Below are 23,008 nucleotides of genomic sequence, written 5' to 3'. Positions count from 1 at the left end.
AGCGTCGTCTGGGGCATGCAAGTGTTGCTGAGTTGTTGACGGAGATCCAATTTTGGCTCAACAGAAGAAAGAACTGCTGAAACAATCTGCTCCTCGCCGTCCAGGACGGCTGCAGGACATAAAAACAGAACCTCTTTAACGGGAGAAGGAACCTTAAGATCAGATTCACGCCCGCAGAGGCCGACCTTCCCACAGCTGGCTGCAGACGCTCATCCACACCGACACACCTGAACATGACAGCCTCGGGATCGGCCCCACGCTCCTCTGGTCTTCTGACAGCCCTAACCCCCCACAGAGAGCTTCCATGCTCTTCCTAAAGCTGCAAAACACCCAGCAGGTGAGCTCATTTCTGTGTCTGCTGTAGTCTGTCCTGTGCACACCTGCCGACTGAGAAAAGGGATCTGCTTCTCTGTAATGAGGTGTCACTTTGCTTCAGGCACCTGGTTGGAGGGCCGAGACTATTTACACCTTCATCAGGCGGATGTTGGTTTCCAGGCGGATGCGGCGTCTGGTTCCTGAGCAAACACTGCACATGTGTTTAACGTTTCTCAGAGATAATTCATGCAAATAACTGCTGAACATCCATGTTTTCCATTTTATGCAATGTCTGCTGTTTTTTCTTTTTGATCAAGTGTGGGCGCCAGGCGTCCCACGTCTGCTGCTGGCGAGACCTTGTTCGCCATGGAGACGGCGCCTCCCTCATAAGAGAAAACAAAAAACAGTCACAGGGTACGGAGCCCCTAAAGGAACATTGAAGAAAAAAACAATTGAAATAAAAAGGAAAAAAAAACGAAATGGTGCGCATCCGTTACTAGTCTGCACCAGTTAGTAAGGAGTGATCACCTGTACTAAGTGGTGTGGACCAGTTAGTTTGTTTTTACTTTAATTGTATTTTTTTCTTTAATGTCCCTGTAGGGGCTCCATACACTTTGTTTATTGTTTTGTGTGTGTTAGTAACTGGTTACTAACTAACAAGAAAAAAAAAAACACCAGTTAGTAATGGGTGCTCACTTATTACTAAGTGGTGCGTACCAGTTAGTTTGTTTTTACTTTAATTGTAGTTTTTTCTTCAATGTCCCTGTAGGGGCTCCATACCCTGTGACTGTTTTTTTCTTATTTTTTTTCTTTTCTTTTTTAATTCCATTGTTTTTTTTTTCATCAATGTCCCTTTAGGGGCTGCGTACACTCTTTTTTTTGTTTTCTTTTGTGAGTTAGTAACCAGTTACTGACTGGTTAGTAGCTGTTGCCCACCAGTAATTTTTTTTTACTTCAATTCTTTTTTCTTTCAATGTCCCTTTAGGGGCTCCGTACACTGTTACTGTTTTTTGGTTTTCTCTTATGAGTTAGTAACTGTAACTTTTTTTTTTAATTCAAATAACTTTTTTTTTCAATGGCCCTTCAGGGGCTCCATAGAAGCGAGCAAACAAGTCTGGGATTTTTTTTAATGAATACCTACAAAACATATTTGCATTCTTCCTCCACCAAAGTCTATACACAACAATTCAATGTCAGCAGTGGGGAGTCGCTCCCCCCACAGGTGAAGGATCTGGTTCTGACCAAAGTCAACGGTTACAGATGTGTCACAGAAAACATTTGAAGGTTTTACACCAAACACTGAGCTTCCACGTCTGAATGCGAAGGAGAAATCCAAGCTCTCATGTTTGGTGATCACAGCGGCGGCTGAATCCAGAAGCGCAGCCTCATCTGCGATTCATTTCCAGGTGGGTTAATTTCATGAATTTCAATGATGTGAGGCGCACAGCTGCTGCAGACCTCAGCCTGATCCTCCGTCACCCACGCCACTGCCGCCGCATTGTTATTCCACATTCAAGCCAGGAGATCACCTTTTCCTCCACACGGGACTGAAGGATGATGGGAAACTCCTCCTCCTCCTCCCAGGTAGGATCGCATTAACGGGTTGAAGCAGAGATGCTCTGTGCTTTTCCATGAAAATGGTTTCAAACACGAGACCTTTTCCTTCTGAAGCACCAACAGTGACGCCTTCAGACGGGAAAAGTCCTGCTTTATTCTCCAGACTTCTCTTTTTTTTGTAAGTTTTCAGACATTTTATTCCTTCAAATGTTTGCATCTCTAGATCCTAAACAAGCCAGAAAACGTCACAAATAGTCTGAATCTATGGAAAGTCATTACAAGTCTGAAAGATAAAAACAAAGTTCAAGAAGTTCACGCATTATTCCACATTTAAGCCAGGACATCCCCCTTTTACTCCAACTCCTTCGACTGATGGGAAGTGACTGTATGGAAAATCCCTCCTCGTCTCCTACGGAGGGATTTTGGTGCTGCTATCCAAGCGCAACACTCACTGCTGTGAGCGGAAAACGTCTTATGAGCTCAAAAAACGATTTCGCACAAAAAAATATGTGCAAATAAAAATAGAAATTTTCTCTCTTCTACGTTTGAAACAGAGCAAGGTGTCGTGTTACAAACAGTCCATAAAAAACAGCCAATCACAGGCATGACGCTGGATGCTGATTGGTCAGAAATTCTTCCAATCCGGCTTGTGCGCCATTGGAAGAATTTCTGACCATTTCGGGTGAAAATGGTTTGGATTGCAGGTGTTTTTTGAGTCTCCAGAGCATTTTCCTGTTTCAGGGGCAACCTAACATTTCGAGCACGCAAACGTTTCAAAGTTGTACGCTCAAAACGGCGAGCGCTGAGCTCGGAGCAACATCACTAACGTCACTCCCAGGTTGGATCCCATTCCTGGTTAGAACGGCAGAAACGCTCCTGTCTGCTCTCCATAAAGATATGGGAATGTTTTCCTTCTGAAGCATCAGCGGTGACACCTACATACGGGAAAAGTCCAGCTCTTCTTCAGACGACGGTTTTCTTTTTTTTCCCGCACTTTTAGACGTCCAGCAAGCCTGAAAACGTCACCAACGGCCGGAATCTAAAGTGATGTATGGAAAGTTTACAAGAAAGCCGTCACAGGTTTCCTTCAAGTCGCTGGGATCCAGACAAACATCCAACAGTGTCTCCCAAACCGATTACCTGACCCCCCCCCCCCCCCTCCCCCCCTCCAGGTGCTTTTGACTGACAGGAAAACAATATCAGGAGAGCTTCATCTACATCAGAGCGGGTGAGGACTGAAGGGCTTCTAACAACTACAGTTACCTGAACTGGAATTAAAAAAAAAAAACAAAGTCTGGAGCTGCCAACAGTCTACGATTGCTTTTTTTTTTAGCAACATCTGCTGGAATTCTGCGGTCAAGTGGGCGGCGGCTTGGTGGGAGCGGCTGCGTCTCACCTGGAAAAGTCATTACTGGGCTAACGGCTGCAGAGCGCTACACGGCGTCTCTGCTCCTGCTTCAATTATGGATCCATCACCAGCCGCGTGACCCCAGCACTTCTTCATCTTAACAGAATCAAACAGAAGGGAGAAAAAAAAGCAGCGAGTGGAGAATCAGGAGTTTGATTACAGCTCTGCGTTTCCCACGCTCCCCACAGACAGAGGAGCAGAGGGGGCGATGGCGAGGGAGCAGAGACCGCCATCTCCGTCAGCTTGCTCATTCAAACCGAGGCTGGCGGTCCGGGTGTCCGGGTCTATGACGGTCTTTCTTCTGTACAGTTCGGCCTTCGCCCGTTCAAACAGGGAGGCGATTGGCTGGTTTCACCAGAACCGTCACATCACTCCGTAGTCCTTGAGAGACCGGACCAGCACCGTGTCCTTGACGTCGCTGAAGACCTTGCGGATGTTGCTGGTGTCTGTGGCGCAGGTGAAGTGCGGGTACAACGTCTTCCTTTCGCCGCTGTTGTCCAGGTTGATGGCCTGCTGCTCGTAAATCTTAAGGATGAACTTCATGGCGTCTTCTGGTTCCTGCCTTCTGCCTGCAGGATGGTGAGGAGCGGGAAGGAAGGCAGGAAGAGAATGATATTTTAAAAACACATGGATAGGGAAAAGGAAGTGAGAGAAACACACTCCAGTGAGGTGGAAAAGTTAAGATTTGTGCTCAAAACAAAATGATCAAACCATTGACTGTAGATGAGAACCGGATTAACTGACCCCGCCCCTTTACCTTTTTTTTAAAGTATTTTTTTGCAGTTATTCAAGTTATGAACTCACCAAAGAGAGCCTCAATAAATCTGCCCCCTCATCCAACATTCAAAACGTTTGATTGCCTGATTCTGTGTAGCCCGCTTTCAAGTGGCCTTCTAACAAGCTCGCTCATGATTGGCCAGACTGGTTGCCGTGGAAACGCTGACAATGACCGACTCCAACCAGTCACTGTTTTACCGTCATCTGGTTAAAACACGGCGGCGTCCATATTGACGACTGGATTGACTTCATTTGGTCTGAAGCTGAACCAAACCGCGACGTTAGACTCGCTCAGTCCAGGTCTCATGTGCAGTCAGTGGTTCAAACCAAGACCTTTTATATTATTTATTTTATTTGGAAATATTTTCCTGACCTAAATCACTTATTTTGTCTGGAGATCTTGAAAGGTTTCCGTTAAAACACCAACGTGTCATTTTCAAACATCGTGACACCATCATGACACCGTGGTTCTGTCCCATTTCACCGCACTTGTTCCTTTCTAAAACACAAAAGAACTATTTAACATCTGTGGGTGCCATGAATTAACCTGTGCTTTTTATTAGGGTGAATGAATATTGTATTCGTTTGTGTTTTTGATTATAGTATTGTTAGCGGTCATTGAGGAGGTAATCACCCTGCGGGTCACATGATTTTAACTCACCTGTGGTAAGATGGACGGGGGGGGGGGGGGGGGGGGGGGGGGGTTGAGCGCGTCAATCGATCAAACCCAGCATTTTTGTTTTTTGAAGCCGCTACAAAATCTTTTCTTTGCTGCTTTTAAAAAGGTCTATATCCTGCTTTTCTCAAGCCTTTCAGAGTAAATTTTATCCAAATACAGTCCAGACCAAAAGTTTGGAAACACCTTCTAGTTCAAATGAATGGGAGGGTGTGTCCAGACTTTTGGTCTGTACCATATATGATCATATATTAGCTTTGGCACAATGGATTTTTAATGAAATGGGAATTATTTTCAGCTCATTTTCAGCTCCCCCTTTCTCTCCTTGTGGGGGGCGTCAACCTACAACTCCTAGCTCCACGGAGAAATTGGGCGTGTTTGTTAGCCTGGGGCGGCACAGACTCTTCCTGAAAGGGGCGGTTCTCACTTTGTGACATCACAACGTGGGGACCCACTCACTGGACTGGGAGGGGCTGGTGCTCAGAGGGCACACTTTTAAAGAAATGCTCAGAAATGCGTGAATGGATCAAAATACAGATATGGGGATGTTTCTAGAGAGGAATGAACTTTATATTACACTTAATAGCTCAAAGAGGTAATTTTGCATCATATTAAAGCTGTGTTTTGTTGTGACAGCATGTCCATCAAGTGTTTTTCTTTATAGTAATTCTTTAAAAAAACAAATAACGCCCAAATAAGTTTGAAGGAACTTTAGTTTGAAAGACCGCGTTCCTGTTTGGCGTTTTGTTTTCAGAGCTGCTTCTGTAACACCAGAAACCAAACAGTCAGTACAACGGCTGGAACTCTAAATGAATGGAATCAGCAGAAACGAAGCCTTTCACATAAATTACATCATGATGTTTTTTTTTCCCCATTTAGCCTCTTTGGGCTGGATTTAAGGCCCGGCCTGACCAAACAGCACCAGCCTTCAGATGCGGTTAGTACGCCGCCAATAAAAAAAAAAAAAAAAGGGACGTTTCTGGAAAGCGGCAGCATTAGCGAAGCCAGGAGCCGCTCCGAGTTGCCGCCATTAAGGTTAAATTGACATGTGGGAGCTTGACCTGGCGTGGGTCATTATTTCCTCCCGCTACGGTTAGTGGAAGAGCACAGTGGGCGCACACGCATCTGCAAATGTTGGCGCCCAGTCACCAAACAACCCCCCTGCTGCTCGCACGGCTCATGCATGTACACCTGGGGGTCTTCTTGCAGGGGTGGCAGGGCTTACAGGAAGCAAAGTATCTGTCTGTAGTTGCCAAGGGTAACAGAGGAGAAGGGTGATGGTGTGTGTGTGTGTGTGTGTGTGGGGGGGGGGGGGGTAGCCTTTTCACAGCAGCCGAGCTACAGCGTCTCATCACACAAAGAAAAACAAACAATCCAGAGGGAAAAAGAAGAGAAGAAACCTGGACAGATGGACAGAGACCTGAATCTGTCGGAGAGAAAAACCATCTGCTGCTTCTGAGGGAAATGAAGCCCAGAATTTAGGCTCCGCCTTAATTATTACATTGTTGTTTTTTTGATGTTCAGACCCGAGTTTTCCTTCATGTTTTGACTGCAGACGGAAGGTTAAACATATTTGAAAGTAGCTGTTCTTTCCAGCGTCTTCGTCTACAGACAGGTGGTGTCGTCATGGTCACACCTGCAGGGTTTAGCTTCCGTCACACCTGCCTCTGTCAATCACTTCACTCATCTGGATCCATCTCCGTCTCTGGAGTCCTGATCCACCTGGGAGTCAGAAACCCCTCAGATCTAACCTCCACAGACTGTTAGAACTAAAGTTGATACATGAATCGGGTTCTGCTGTGTTTTTTGTCACATGGTACCGTTTCCTCCTCGGACCGCAGCGCCGCTCACGAAAAAACCCAGCAAGGATGATGAAAAGCTGCTGACCTGCAAAGTTGGGGAAGTATTGCTGCAGGTCTGAGCTGCGAATCTTGTCGGCCAGGATGTCGGTCTTGTTGAGGAAGAGGATGATGGAGGTGTTGAGGAACCACGGAGAATGGATGGTGGTGTAGAACAGAGCCAGACTCTCCCTCATGCGGTTCTGAGGAAGACACGCACAGATCAGAGATCTCACAGCGCTCGGCTTCCAGGAGATCGTTTTTTTTTTTTATTTCAGGACCAAATGAATGTGGAAGCAGACCAAAAACTGTCTGGGAGAGATAAAGGCATAGCTGAAGAAGAGCAGGGGAGGGATGGCTTGTGCAAGAGCGACACCTGCTGGTGGACGGATGAAATTACCTTTGGACATGAAAGTTTAAACTTTTTTTGTCGTACATGTATTTTTTAGGCAACTTTAATGCATCAAAAACAATTTTTTAGGCTTTTTTTTTTGCTTAAAGGTGTTTTCACGGAACATTGAATGTATTTGTAGAACGTTTAGGTCCAAACATCTCTTAGATCGGGGCTGTCAGACCTGCATCCTGATTGTTTTTTTATAGATCCAGCCTTATCTGCTACTGATTACCTGGATCAGGTGTGTTTAGCCAACAGACCGTCAACGGCAGGTAAGTTGAAAACCATGCAAGATACTTGATTGACACCTGAGTCTTTTGATGAACCTGAGTTTCAGGAACATCTCCATCCTGAGTTTGGAACAGGAGGAATCGGTCCTTTACCCTCACATCCAGGATAACGGGTCTGCGGTTAGACGGGTTTAGCTAATTCCTTCTCCCAGCTGTAGTTCAGGTGAGCAAACTTTGAACTAAAGGGAACAAATTCAAATGACAAATTTGTGAAGTTCCTAAAGAAGAAGGTTCTCTGAGAATTTCATAGGTTTGGACTCTTACTGTCCAGCATCGATGAAAAGTGAGGAAAAACAATCAGAACGTCTCCAAAACCAGAACCAATCAAACATTGTGGGTTTTTTGTCATCCATCCATCCATTTTCTAAACTCGCTGTGTCCCTTCCGGGTTAACGGGGGATGCTGCAGCCTGTCTCAGCTGCTGTCAGGTGAAGGCGGTCTGTCGCTGGGCACACAATCACACTCACACACACTCACACACACAATCACACTCACACACAGCTTGGGACACTTTAGAGTCACCAACTGACCTATGAAGCATGTTTTTGGACCGTGGGAGGAAACTGGAGTGCCCGTAGAGAACCCACGCGTTCACGGGGAGAACGTGCAAGATCTGGATTCGAACCTTCTCCCTGTGAGGTGAGACCACTAACCACTGTGCCACCGTGCTTCCCCCCCCCCCACAAAATATTCACCAGTTTTACATGCTAAAGACCTGTTTGAGCTGCAGAGTGACAGGAGTTCATCAGAAATGTGCTTCTCAGTTGTGGACATGGAGCAACCCCGTCCCCCCTCCCTCCCTGTTGCTCCGAGCAGGGAACTTGTGCCCCCCCCCCCCCCCCCCTTGCATATTTTCACAATGTGAAAAAGTGTCACAATCTTTTTCAAACTGCATTTTTTTTCTTTAGCTCTTGATTTCTACTGATTTGAATAATGAAATTTTAATTTTCTTTACCGATGTTCTCCTCCATCAGACAAAAAGCCACAAGGAAATGATAAAAACGCCATTTCCCTCCCAGTGGGTCTTTGACAAACCTGACATGTGGATTTCTCCCAGAATACACTGCTCCTGTTCGACTGCTGCCTTTTCACATCCAGAACTAAAACACTGCTCTTGTTATTGTCCCCCCACCTGACCCCCCCGGGGCGCTGTAACCTAGCAGCAGCGTTGGACGCCACAGAGACCCGTTTGTGCAGACAAAGCTTTCTTACAATGCCCTCTCTCTCCTCCAGAACCTGGTCGTATTCGCTCAGGGAGGCCAGGAAGATGAGGGAGGTGACGTTTTCAAAGCAGTGGATCCACTTCCGGCGCTCCGACTTCTGACCGCCCACATCCACGATCCTAACGGGACGGGACGGGAGAACAGGGAGTTGAGAATGCAAGACGGTGTTTTTATCAAAGCGGAGGGTCATCAATGTGTCAGACACTGGTGCAGATTGAAAAATGTTATTTTAGGCAAAAGAAAAACTGAAACTACAACCTATTAATGTTATGTCTAGTTTATAAAAGCTGAAAAAAAGGTGAAAAAAGTTCAAATATAGGATTTCAGGATCGGGCTATAGGTGGCCCAATATATATAAAAAAGGGCAAATCCAACACAAAAAATTATTTAAGAATCTGGAATTACTGGAATATTCACATTATATTTTTATTCGGATCGTTTCGGCGATTCTTCTTTCTTACTGCGCCTTTAAGCCAAAATGTCTCTCCCCCCACAAACTCAAAACTTCTAGTAAATGATGAACAAGATTTTGAAGAAAACTTTCCGTTAAGACGCAGTAGACCCACCCCCCGAAAAGAAAACCTTTTTGTTCGAGTATCAAAGTTTCACCGACACATCGCCAGCTTAAGTCCAAATCAGAACCAAGGAATTGTTGACGTTTGACCTCAAGAAGAGGCCGCCATCTTGAATTTTCCCAAAATTTTCTACAAATTTAAACTCCTACTAGGGATTTCCATCTAATTCCTTGAATGTCATTGAAAAGCTGCTTAAATAGAAATGTTGGTTTTAAAGTTTGTTGATTTTAAACGGCATTAGAGTGTCGATCTCGCCAAAGTGGCGTTCACCTGTTGCATTTTTTAGCACACAATTATGAAACTTTTACACACAAATCATGGCCTCAAACTGTATGAAACGATATAATAAACAATATGAGCAAAAAACCTCCGTTACCGAGGAAATCTAAAAGTTTACTTTTGCTGATTTTTTTAAAAATTAACTAGAGTTGTTTATCACCCTCAGGCGACTGAAATGGGAAATGGTTGCTATGGAGATAAAACTGAAAGAACAACGTTTTTTATTCTTGAAAAGAGCGGCTCTAACTAACGTGGTGGGGGGGCTTTTAGTGAGGACGGGGCCACGATCTGAGGCTGCTGGTCATCCAACACTACTCGCAGCTTTTTTTGTTTTTTCCCCTTATTCCATGTTTTGGTCTATAAATCCGATATGTTCAAACGTAACTTTTTTTTCACGTTTTATTACATTTCCTTTGGAAAATGTGTTTACTACCACTTTTCACTCCTGAGGACAGATTTTGGATGCTCTTCCTGCTCGAGCCCGTCCCCTTCTGTTAACAAACGTTGATCCAAACCCAAAGTGCAGATTGTTGCAGTTCCTCAAAAGACCACTGGAGGCATCCTTCAGAAAGTAGCACCAATGCCAAAAAGTCTGGTTTGACATGGAAAATAAACGCATCTACAGGTTGGTTTGAAGATGTTTTTTTATAGATGTTTATTGCTTCATCTTTTTACTAATGAAACTGTTTTGTTGGGAATTTGTCATTTCAGTTAAACGTAGTGAGCTAAAGAAGAGAAAACCAACAACAGAAGCTCTTTAACACCCCCCCCCAAAAAAAACCCCAAAAACGGATTTCAGTCACCAGGCAGTGAAGAGGAGTCAAAAGTCACACTGACGGCATGTCGCCATTCGAATGCGACAGCGCAGAAAACACCTCCTCCACTTGTTCCCAAATGTCACTCCATGAGTAAAACCATGAAAGCGTTTTCAGAATGACAATTATAAAATTGAATTAGACTAAAAACTATCATTGTCTGTGGATTTTAGAAACATCCTTCTGTTTGGCTCCATAGAGACAACAGAAGGGTCTTTTTTCCCTCTAATTCCATCCGTGTTGGGGTTGGTTTATGTCGTGAAAACGTTGGGCACCTTAGTGTGATGGTCTTGATGTTGAAGGAGTAGTCATGGATGCCCGTGGTGGGAAAGCGAACGCGCAGCACATCCTGCTCGGTGGGGATGTAGTCCTCCATCGAGATGCGCTCCATGTTGTTCATGTAACTGAAAGAGAGGAGGAAGAGGAGGAGGAGGAGGGAGGAAAAGGACAAACTTTCACCACAGAGTCGCTTTCTGACACTCTGCTAAATCCTCTGTTGACTCTGCATCAAGCCTCGGCCCGATTAAACAAACTAAAGTGATTCACTGCTGGAAAAAAAAAAAAAAAAAAAAAGTGATGAAGGCTACAGACGGAGTCCACATCAGTGTGTGCGAAGCAAAGCTTTATGGCTGCTGTTGACACAAACGGACGCCGGCCGATGTGGACCGCCTGTTCCTTATCGAGCTGGAACTGATGACTGATCCGCCGGGTAAACAGGAACCACCAGGAAGGGGAGGAGCCTGCCGGTTCGAAGGGTCACAAGTGTCCGCCGCCGTTTAAATGAATCATTTAAAGAGCTAATGATTGATGTTCAAGTTTTAAAACCACTATTTAAATTCCACACAAACCCGTGAGGCTCAAACACAATAAAACACCCGTCAAACAGTCCGAATACCTGCAGATGATGCCACAGGAACCAGATTCCAGCTGCTTTCCCAGACAAAGATTTGGCCTTAACTGAACCATTTCATGACAGAAAAATGTGGAATTTGTTTCCCTGAAAGCCGAGAAACACCAAATCTACGGCCGATCAACGTAAATAAATGATTAATGCAGTTTTATTATTCATCAGGTCTAACATAAATACTTCAATATTCAGACAAAACACAAAAATGAGCAATTTAAATCAGATCTGAATTAAATCTCTATTACATGTGAATTATTTTCAAATTGCATAAAGTATCAAAACTGGTTTAATCTAAATTAAAACCAAAATTAGATCTTTAAAAATATCAATATATAATGGTAATTAGTTATAGATTAGATAAAAATTAATGAGAAATAGACTGGAATTACATCTAAATTATATCGGATTCAGATTTGAGATGAATCTGAATTCAATCTGAATTAAATCTACTTTTTTCAGCATTAGATGGAATTTATAAATATATTAGATGTGAACTAAATCTAGATTATATTGAAATATGAATTTTTATCAGAACTTAACTTGAATGTGATCTAAAATAAATCTAAATTACATCTGATTTTGATATATATTAGACCTGAAATAGACCAAAATTATATATGAAGTTCATCTGAATTAAATCAGAATTATTTTTGAATAAGATCTAAAATAAATATAAATTAGATTGGAAAAATGTTTAGATTTGATTTGAATAGGAGTTAGTCTGAATAGCTGCCAATCAATAAAGGTTAAAATGTCGTTGCTGTGTTTGGTTGCATTGGAGACCTGTTCTCTCTGAAATACAACCGTTTGGATATTTTATTTGGACTTGGATAACTATATAAATAAAAAACAAGACTCCACCCTTAATGTCAGAACTTCTGAATGTCTCCAATAAACTGCAGCTTAAAAAGATAATAAAATAAATGTGTTTAAAACCTGCTTTAAATCAGAGCTGAGGCGCTATGAGGTGGTTTTCCACGTTTGAGTCTGTAAAACTGTAAGACCCAAAACTCATAAGAACAGACCTGAGCCAGACTCAGAAAGCACTCAATCAAGAAATGGAGGCACGCCAGGCCTTTCCACTCATCCAGAACCAGAATCCTCTGATCCGGTGAACCGGCAGAGAGTGAGGCGGGATGGAGAACAAGCAGAGGGCTGTCCTGCCGTCACTGACGTTTGTGGTAAATCCCACAGAAACTGTGACGTTTAGACCATCATCGTTTTTTACTGAAGCTAGAAGTTATCTTGACGAATTGTCTGAAACTCCCTTCGGCCACAGACATTCGGTGTGATCCCCCGCCTCTCGGCTGTCATATGAGCCCTGGTGAAACCACTATTTTTCACAACTTGTTTGAAAATCTGTCAGAAACCAAACGACTGCAGTTTACAAGGTCAAGTCTCTATTCTGTGTGGAAACCAGTAGAAGCCGTCCGCTGTGTTTGGTGGCATTGGAGGCCTGCTCTCTATGAAATGCAACCTGTTGAAAGTGTTTTCTGATACCGCTGCGTCAAGCTCTCAGGGTGTGGCACACCTTTGTCTTTCTGTTAAATACAGATACTCACTACTCCGTGGAGTCCAGGAGCTGGTACTCGCAGCGGCGGCTGTAACAGATCCGTATCCCTGGGTCTCCCCAGAGGCGGCGGATGGCGTCGACGTACCGCCGCTCCAGCCGTGTGATCTGCACTGTGTTCACATCCTGCAGCAACTTGGCGTACATCTGAAGGACAGACATGGTTCATGGTGAGTTCACGTTGACCCGGATCCTCTCGGCTTCTCCTGGACAACAGCCCATAAATCTGATATGTTGGCTGCAGACCTGTGCTGACACCTCTGTGTATCAGCACCCATTCAAGTGTAACGTGTTGCATCCTCGTTTTTCTGCTGACAGAGACCTTTGCATGGGATGTGCCAGTTTACCTGGTTCTCAGGGTTGGCGTAGGGGATCTTCAGCATGGTCATAGCTCCCGTCATGGCCTTGACTGCAGTGAAGATGTTCTGGAAAATACATTTGGCGAAGGCTTTTCTTTCATCCTCTGAGAAGCCTCGCCCGTGGATGATTCTCATCTGTCGGATGAAGGTGGTTTTCCCACTTTCTCCAGTTCCTACAGGGGAAAAAAGCACAACCACAGGAAACCATCACTTATGCTTCCATCGGTCTTTCACCTTGGAAGTTGCTCTTTTTTGGATGGGCATGCTGTGGAGATACAGGTGGGTCATATGGATTTTTTCATTTGTTCTGCGGACTGTGCAAGGAGGCCATTGGTGCGCTCTCCTTCCGTTGCCGCCTGACTGTTGAAATGGGGAAAACAGACAATGTATGGACATCCCCCGTACATTATAAAAGCACGCAACTTCCATTATCCTGACAAATACATCATCATACACTTACCACACACACGACAATGGTACATTCCATTTTCACGTCGTCCTTTGAGGTGGCTGTACGAGCCTCAAGGGGACACCTTCAGAATCAGCCACTCCTCTCTATGACTCTCCACAGACAAGGACAACCCAAAACCCTGAAGCAATGCACTGGTCCACCCCCATACAGGTGGACATGACTAAGGCTTTGTTTGGGGAGGTATTGCCTCAAACCAGTACTAACTAGAAAGAACAAAGGCGTGAAAAGATGTCCTTCAGCTTTGATTAAATACACCAGGGTAACCGTTTTAAAAAAATGTCTTGAGTCTTTGATTTCATCCTATTAGCTTTTTTTTAGTTAAACTGAGCACCTGTAACCACTTTCTTTACTTGTTCAGACTCTACGTTAGCTTCCACAGCTGCCAAATGCAACTGAATATCCTGGGACCATGGACTGTACATGACAACTGGAACGAGTGAGCGTGACGTCACCCACAGACAACGGTTTACTCCTGGTTCCAACCAAATGAAGTCTGTTAAGGCCCCATTTTTTCGCATTACAGAAGTTAACCATGTTGGCACCAGGAGCAGTCAGTGATTGGTCCCAGTGGGTCTGAGTCAATGTTTCTAAGGCAGCCACTCTCACCAATCAGGAGTGAGCTTGTTGGAAGTTCACACCCCCACCACTTGAAAGCGCGCTACACCAAATCTGTCAAACACTTTGAACATTGGACGTGAGACCACCAATTATTCTTATATGAGCAGGGCGCTGTAAGAGACGGCAGCCACTCCAGCCTGTCAATTTCCATGCAGGAACCTCCCAAATGGATAAAAAAAGTTGTCTATCTATCTATCTATCTAATTTTTATCGAGGCATCTGATTGGGCGGTTAATAACTTGCAAGTCCAGATGACATCCCCTAAACCTACTACAACTTGCAATATAAAAAAAATGTCATGGGGAAAAAAAGATCAAGAACACGTCAGAGCATGGTTCTTCTGACCAATAGCATGACTGAGTAACTGCTGTTTATTTCTCTATACAAGTCTACGGGGTTTTGGCTCCTTGGAACCAGCGGATACTCCCTGTTTGGAATGTCAGGGGGGACGGGTCAGTCAGTCCAGTTCTTATATACAGACCCAAGCTGTAAAGCATTGGTGTCCGTCTCCAGGCTTTCAGGCTCACAGTCCTGACTATTTTCCAACTGACTTCCCCTTTGTAGCCTGTAATTCCCAAAACACGCCTGATTCAGGTAATTAGCGGCAGGTAAGGCAGAGGTATGTGTTGACCCTGAAGGCCTGAAGCGCGACACCCCTGGTCTTGAAAAAACCAAGCAGCCCAGTGAGAAGGCGTGCTCAGGATACCATTCCTGAGCACGCCTTCTCACTGGGCTGCTCAGATGCAGCCCGCAGACATGCTAACAAAACAACAGTTAACCCTTGTGCTATCCTAGGCACTTTAACATTGGGAGTTGGGTCATCTAGACCCACTAGACAGTGCGCTGAACCTTTTTTCTTCAATGATTTGTGATCTTCACTGGTGTCCATGGATTACATGAAATCTTTCCACCTTTATCCACCTTTGTCATGGTAGGGAGAACACGTCAATGGAAGGGGGGGGTCATCTAAGATAGCACAAGGGTTAAGAGAAGTGCTGTAAAATGAAGACACAAAGAAAAGCTGGAATCATCAACACAACTAATTGAATGACATCAGAAGAAGGGGGCGGGGCTTCTTCCCATTTACAGCTTTTGAACTAGGTGTGCCCCACTTTGGTGGTTCTTTACTTTTATTACCATACTGCCGGGGTAATACCTCTGGAATGCAGCTCTACATATTCTTGCTGAGTTCCACGGCTGTCAGGTATCTGCGTGATGCTCCAGCTGAGATGGGGCCTTCAGAGGCAAACAGGTTATTCCTGTTATGTCCACCTAAACGCCCCCATCTGAATGTTTCCGGAGCCATGCCACAGGACAGAGTTGTCCTTGTTGCACCTTTCGCTTCATTTAAATGGATGGACGCATGGATGCCAAACTGCATTTCGTTTCTGTGTACTTGAGGCATGTCCAATGACAATGAAGTTACCTCAGAGGAGAAAGTAAACAATTCTTCTATTTTCTTGGCACCTTAGCATTTACTGACAGTTTGTCAGTAAATTGATTCCTCGCAGTCTACAAGTGTGTGTCCTTGAGAGTAATATGGAAGATAGATGTGTTGGTCAAGGACACAATAACTGAAACCTGGGATTTGAACCTCCAGCCTACTGATTGGCAGACGGTTGCTCAACCCAGTGAGTGAACAAATATTTGTGTTCTTTAGAAGTGACCTTAATCCAAAAGACAGAGGTGAGACGGAAGAAAAACTAGGGTTTTGGTTCAATGACTCATTCAGTTGCTCTGACATTGCTGACCTGTAACAGGGGACGAAGTGATGGAATGATTCTGATTCTGATTTCAGATCACAGACACCTATGATGAGACTAAAAGAAGAAAACTGGAATCAAACTTTATGTCCTCAATACAAATAACTATTAGGTTTGATAGATTTCTTTAAAAAGACATCCAGTTAGTACAACAGAATCTCTGAAGGCTGTGCTGGGGGAGTGCTCCCTGCCTCCCAGCATCCTTTGCCTGATGGCAGAGCCCGTTGACTCCTTAAACACCTCAGAAGGCTACAATCCCATCGCCCTCGGCAACGCGCACTCAACCGGCCACTTCAAAACTCTAGCGTTAACACGTCTACGCGTAGCTATGCTGGTCTTACAACCGTTTTTGGGCTCTACGTACAAAACACACGGCCATTGAATGGGCGTTGCCAGTTAAATCAGGTCACCCTTTGACTAATCAGGGTCTTGGATTTGGTAGTCACATATGGATTTGGTTTATCTGGTGAACACAGCAACGAGCCTGACAACGTTTGCATTTGTTTTTCAAGAAAAGATCAACCAAGCCCAGTCTCACGACATGATGATAATCCAGAACCAACATAGCAAGGACACTAGCACTGAACCCAACCGTTTCGACATTTCGTACTTAGCCTCTTCCACCTCTTCCACTATTGGTCAGAAGAACCATGATACCTCTGATACCTTTTTCTTAACGTGTTCTTGATAATCCTAGTTAATTTTTCTATAGTTATTTAAGTTATAAACTGACCAATCAGATGCCTCAAAAAAAGCACGTGGCCCCCACGTTGAATGTTTGATTGACAGATTTCGTGTAGCCCACTTCCAAGGGGTAGGGGGTGTGGACCAATATTGATCGGGGAAAGTGGTTGCCATAGAAACGTTGACTCAGACCGACTCTGACCAATCACTGCTCACTGACGAAAAATGGGAAAAAAATTGGACATATTCTGAAAAACATTATCGTAAAACTCAAAACATGTATATATGACAAGGAAATAAAACCAAGCTCCACTACAGCGTGTTGGACACACATCTCCGGTCAAACTCGTGCCGAGGATCTAAAACTGTTCACATCCTCCAGCTCTGCTCTCCAAAGCCTTATTCCCAAAGCTGAGGGGTGTGGAGCTGGCAGTCATGTTTACAGACACAAATATAAGCTTGTTGTCATTTCCTGCAGTGATAATAAGACCAGGCAATAACTGTGGATCAGTGTTTGGCCAGTCTTTATGGTGTTTCAGGTTTTCCCATGATCCTTCTCTGTTGCCATCTGTTTTGCTTCTTCAGACGCTCTTAACCCTTGTGCTATCCTATGACCCCCCCCCCCCCCCCCCCCTTCCATTGATGTGTTCTCCCTACCATGACAAAGGTGGATAAAGGTGGAAAGATTTCATGTAATCTATGGACACCAGTGAAGATCACAAATCATTGAAGAAAAAAGGTTCAGAGCACTGTCTAGTGGGTCTAGATGACCCCACTCCCAACGTTGAAGTGCCTAGGATAGCACAAGGGTTAAATACATGTGTGTTACCAGGGTGCTTCGGATGTCCCGAATCAGGATGTTTTTTTTTAAATGAAACTGAATTGTGATAAATTAACTATGAAAGACACCTTTTAAGTCGCCTTTTAAAGCTGCTGCTGCTGCTATTCCCCAACGAAAACTGACAAAACCAAAAAAAAAAAACTACATCCTCTGTGGAAAAATAATGTTTCTTTAAAAAGTACTATTTTTATTTTATTTTAACTTCACTATTTCAAACCCTGAGATTAAATTTGTTTTGAATTTCTGCTGCATAGCCAAACAAAACACTACAAATAATCCAAATAACAGTTTATTTTAGATCGCAAACTGGACGGCCATCACACGCCTAGTTTCGGAATCTGAGACATTCTCTAGTGCTGTAAGCTAGCACAACCACTTGGGGGCGCCTTTCAGCTGTTTTCTATGCGCTGGTCCCAAGCCCGGGTAACAGTACTGGGTCAGATTGGAAATCCACCAAATCAGCATAAATTCAGAGAAACAGATGGAAATGTTTAGGACTGGATCACAGGATGAGGTTACAGCTGCCAAGAAGCAGATTATTAGATGTAATTTATTAACGTAAGAAATGTCAGAAAAGATAATTTTAAGATTATTTTTCAATAACCGCTGCCTCAGAAATGGAGTCATCAGCTGATTTAAAGTCCCACTCTGGTCATCTTTTTTCAAAGTTTTCCTAGTCGCCTTTTAATGACCATGATTCCGTTTTTAGCCAAAATAGCAAAAAACCTGTGATGTTTTCTGGGACATAGTTTCTGCAGAGCGGTAGGAGTTCATTAGAAATTCACCTCTGAGTTGTGGGGCACTATATCCCCCCACTTCCCATCACCCCTCTGTTTGCACTCTCTCCTGCTAGCTTACAGCCCATCACATCCTAACCTTCCCGGAGTAACAAAAATGGTGATCAATATCGTAGCTATCCAGCCGTATAGTTCAGATCCGGATTCCAGCTGAAAACAAAGACGTTCATGGATCTATTTGTCTGCAGGTGGATGATCACAATGGAGCAGAGCTTGTAGCCCCGCCCAGTGTATATTCTTGTCTGCTCCTGAGTCACAGCAATGTAAATAAAGACAAACTCAGAAACGCAAATTTAAGCTGAATTTTCTTTCTAAAATTCCGTCATCAGAAAAACGCTACAAGAACACGTTAAACGCCTGATATCATGCAAAATCAACTCTCTGAGCTTTTCAGTGTGTTATGATGTTCACTCCTCACAAAAAACCCCAAAGAGGTTTTTTAATCACATTTTCTAAAATTGTGATGTCACAAAGTGAGGAACCGCCCCTTTCCAGGAAGAGTCTGCACTGCCAGCCCCGCCCCCGGGCTAACACACATGCCCACTGATCAGCTAAACGCTTTCCTTTTCCATGCACAATCGGCACATCCATCTTTGCAAAAGTTTGGACGTTTCTTTTCATGATGTGTCGTGAAATGGGCGGCACCCTCAAGGAGAGAAAGGCGGAGTCTCAGAGAATTAAGTTGTCTTTCTTGAAGGAGCTGCATAAATAACTCATATTTAATAAAAAATGTGTTCTTTATTGTGCTAAAGGTAAAATATTATCACGTGTATGGATTTACTTTACTCTGAAAGCCTTAAGGATAACATGATATTGGCTTTAAAAACATCCAAAAACACCATTTTTATTAGCTGGTCACCAAAAAAACACTTTTGGACACATTTTAGAAAAAGTCTGCAGGTTCTGATTTTCAAAGTCACCTAAATGGTTTGAATTTAGCCCAAAGCTGCTTCTTTGTAGTTGACCGATGTGAATCAGCAGCAGGACAGTTTAGGAATGTCTGTGACGTCCCTGCAGTCCACACCCCCAAAGACGCTCTTACAACAAAGAAAGACTTAAAGCCTCTGATTTGTGGGGCAGTTGAAAGTCTAAATAAAACAAGAATACAATCTGACTTTCCAAAGTGCAACAAGAAGGCTCCTGAAGGTTTTTTCCATATGTGCTGTGGGGAAAAAATAGGAGGTGATGCAACGGTAAACATGGCTTTGCTCCAATCTACCGGCAACAAATCTCCTGCATCAACCTGTACGTCTGTAGGATTCAGCATCACTAAAGGCTTCTTTTTAATATCAATTTATACAGGTTTAATAAGACCAAAGCATCACTTTTGTGTTTTGTTATTAGAAATAAATTCAAATAAAATTACGACTTTAAAGATCTATTTCAATGAAAATCCTGTTTTTTAAGTTTTTTACACGTTCTTGTAGCAATTTTCAAATATAAAGAAATTGAATATTAAAACTGCATGAAAAAGAACTTAATTGGATCTGAAACACCTTTGCATTAGATTAAACAAATCGAAATTATATCTAGTTTTGAATCTGAATTCAAGCTGAATTAGATGTGAATGAGATTGGAATTAGGTATACGTTAAATGTGATACAGATCTGAATTTTATCTAAATTAAATCTGAAATATGTTTTAATTAAATGAGAAATTGATGTGCATTAGATCTGAAATACATCTTAACTATATCTAAATTAAATATAAAGTAAACCTGAATTAAAAGTGAATTTATTTTTAAAATTCATTCTGAATTAGATTTGAAATAAATCTTACTTAGTTCTGCAGTAATTTTGAATTAAATCTGAATAAAGTCTAAATGGCAGCAATGAAAAAAACAGATAAAACAGTGACTGATCCACAGGTTTGGCTAACTAAATAAATAATAACAAAATTAAACCGTTAATGTCAAAACCTTTGACTTATTTATCAAAAAGACTTTTTTTTTTGTTATTGACAAAAAATCTTCAAAAAACTGCTGTTTAAAGTGTTAATAAATGAAATTGTTAAAAAAAACAACAACCTTTGATTGCTTAATTTGCTTCATCAGTGCAGTGGAGCCGAGGAATCATTTTTAAAGAGGAAAATAGTCTTGGGGTTTCTAGCATGTTCCTGTGGCGGACAAATATTAAGAAATTTCAGATTAAAACCGCATTTCTGAGTATTTCTGTATTTGTTTTCCTCGTCTGATGGATCAAAACCGCAGGGCTGCGTCGCTCCAACGGCAGTGTTCGGTTGAAGGTGTGAGGGGCTGTAAGCGAGCAGGAAAACAGATGAATGATGGGAAGTGGGGGCGGGCTTGCTCTGCGTCAGCGGTCACAACTCAGAGGTGAATCTCTGATGAGCTCCTGCCGCTCTGCAGAAGCGACGCCTTAGAAAACGACAGGATTTTCGCTAAAAACGGCCTCATGATGATTTAATGAAATGGGGACGATCGGAATCACCTGGAGCTCCAGCCGTCACCTTCAGCCTCCCAGATCCAGTCGTGGTTCTGTTGGCTCGGTTTAACCAGCCATCAGTGGCAGGTTTCCGGGCCGGGTGGGTCCAGCCCGGTTTCCAGGCGACGCCTAAACCATTCTGTGCCATTCCTCACATACCCACGAGATGACACATACCTGACACGTCTGTTTGGGTGGCTTCTGCTCAGGGAGATGCATCCCATAATGCTAGAATGCTGTGCATGGAGGGTGACTGACTGACCTAGAAGCAGGATCTTGATCTCCCTCTTCTCCTTCTGCTTCTGCTGCTTCAGCTTCCTCCGGATCTCCTGGTCTATAGCGATGCTCCTCTTCTCCTCCTCCGACAGGAAGCACACGCAGGTGCGGTGGCACCACAGCCAGCAGCCCGCCATGGGCAGCACCAGGTGGGTCAGACTGTGGACACGTGACCGCTCAGGAATCACCCACAAACAACAACAAGCTGACATTTCTCTGTCATCCGGGCGTCTGCTGAGGTTTATCCCCAAAATGTGATGATAAATCACTATTTTGACTCAGAAATCAACTCTTAAGGTCATTAAAGAGATAAAAAGCAATAATAATTAACCATTTTTTTCTGAATTTACGTCTTTCTTTTCTTCTTATTCTTCGTCACATCATCTTCTTTACCTCTAGTCAGAGTTTTAAACTCCCCGAAGAACACGGCGGTGACCGGCTGCCGCTCGCGGTCCATTTCGCAGCGAGTCCTCGGTCCGGTCCACCTGCGGCGTAACGGGCCGCATCCGAACTCCCTGGCTCCGGTACCGAATTTCCGTCACAGTCCACCCCGAACCTGCCGCCGTTGAAGAATGCGCGGCTTCTCCGACGAGGCGGTCACGCTCTGTCCGCTGGAGCGCGCCAGGAAGCCGCACGTCTTCAGCGCGAGCGCGGCGGAAGTCGCCCCTCCAGGCCCTCCAAAATAAGAGCAACTAAAAAAATAATAATAACAAAAATAAAAGAAGAAAAATCTGTGTAACCGTCACACCTGAGCGTTTGTTATGTAAATACACGATGCTTAAACTTTAAAAATGTACATATAGACCAATCCAGGTAAAGACCATCAAACACAAACAGTTTATTCCCCAGTAATGAGCAGAATCTGAGAAATTTGACCAACAAAACTTGAAGCATCTCAACTTCTGAATCATTCTCTCCTTCTCTACGACTGACCATATTGCATGGATATTTCAGATTTTTGTACACATTTCCATGGAATTGTCACGTATTCTGTCATGCAGCCTGCACCTCTTGCATAAACCTGTTATCCATTATCTAAATCAAAGTGTATGTCCAAAAACCTATGTACAGTAAAATACATATATTACAGATGTGTGCTTCATGAATACACAAACATGTACTAGTTGGGGAGATTTTCAACTTTGCAACATTTATTCTTAGCTTGTTTCCCCCACAATTTATTGATGAGCTAATTTCACAATATTGGAAGCAGCAATGTACATCCAAATCTATGATGAAATAATGACAAGTCGGCGTGAGGGGAAAAACCTGATGCTGCTCATATGTGTCACTCGTTTTTTGGGGAGTTTATTTTTGTTAAATACAAACCAAAGTAAAAAATAAAAAAGAAGAAGAAAAAGATTTCATGTGTTTGTCGCTTCAATTGTAAATCATTGATTCAATGATTCAAGGAGTATTTTATTGCCATTTTCAGTGAGCAGGGCAGTTTCACAGAATTGGAATTTGCTGCGGTGCTAAAGTGCGACATAAAACACTTAAGAATAACAAAAATAAACAACTGTGCAAAAAAATAACATAACACAAAGGACAGAGCAATAAATAGAAGTGCAATAGTGCAAACAGTGCAAACTGTGGATGGAGAAGGTGCAGGTAGTGGACTGGTGACTGTACATATTAGTGAAAAGTTTAAGGGGGGAGGAGCTAAAAAGTGTTGTTCAATGAGTCTGAACACTAACCATCGATAAAATAATTTCAATTTTTGGGCGGTTGAAAAAAAATGCATTGTCGTTTTATTTTGAAATAGTATTAAAAAGCAATGCACCCAAGACTTGTATAATGAAGACAGTTAAACGACCCTTTCTAAAATCACTGAAATAAAAATGAGTGACTTTTATTTTGAAAGGACAAAACCAGAAGAAGTTCCTACTTGATGTTTTTTCTATCTTTACTTTGACATTTGCAAAGCCACTGCGGATAAAGTTTCATCTAGAGAAGTTTCCTGGATTGTTTTAAGATGTCGTAAAGATGGTCTCGGTGTAACAGCAGCATTTTCTTATTTAGTTTAAACAAAATTTCACTTCATGTGCGAAACTTCCGGTGGAATAAGTTCAGGCTTTAGAAACTTTCTCTGGTTCTGAGTGTCTTTATGATTTTGAAAACACTTGACTTGAA

At 43.2% G+C, this 23,008-nt stretch overlaps 1 protein-coding gene across 1 annotated transcript; it reads right to left on the bottom strand.

Moving 5' to 3' along the window:
* Positions 1 to 1,428: 1,428 nt before the first annotated feature.
* LOC101157684 (guanine nucleotide-binding protein subunit alpha-14) lies at positions 1,429 to 21,530 on the bottom strand. The gene is made up of 8 exons (XM_023954567.2): positions 21,269 to 21,530; positions 20,862 to 21,034; positions 12,972 to 13,156; positions 12,617 to 12,771; positions 10,423 to 10,551; positions 8,468 to 8,597; positions 6,621 to 6,774; positions 1,429 to 3,849 (listed from the first exon to the last, which is right to left on the bottom strand). The coding sequence occupies exons 2-8, from the start codon at positions 21,010 to 21,012 to the stop codon at positions 3,644 to 3,646; spliced, it is 1,110 nt and encodes a 369-aa protein (XP_023810335.1). The 5' UTR covers positions 21,013 to 21,034; positions 21,269 to 21,530; the 3' UTR covers positions 1,429 to 3,643.
* Between the last annotated feature and the right edge of the window lie 1,478 nt (positions 21,531 to 23,008).

Source organism: Oryzias latipes, chromosome 4 (assembly GCF_053564925.1).
Source record: "Oryzias latipes strain Hd-rR chromosome 4, Olatipes_Hd-rR_3.1".
Lineage (NCBI taxonomy): Eukaryota > Metazoa > Chordata > Actinopteri > Beloniformes > Adrianichthyidae > Oryzias > Oryzias latipes.
The sequence above is the reverse complement of the archived record's forward strand: the minus strand, read 5'-3'. Positions and strand labels throughout refer to the sequence as shown.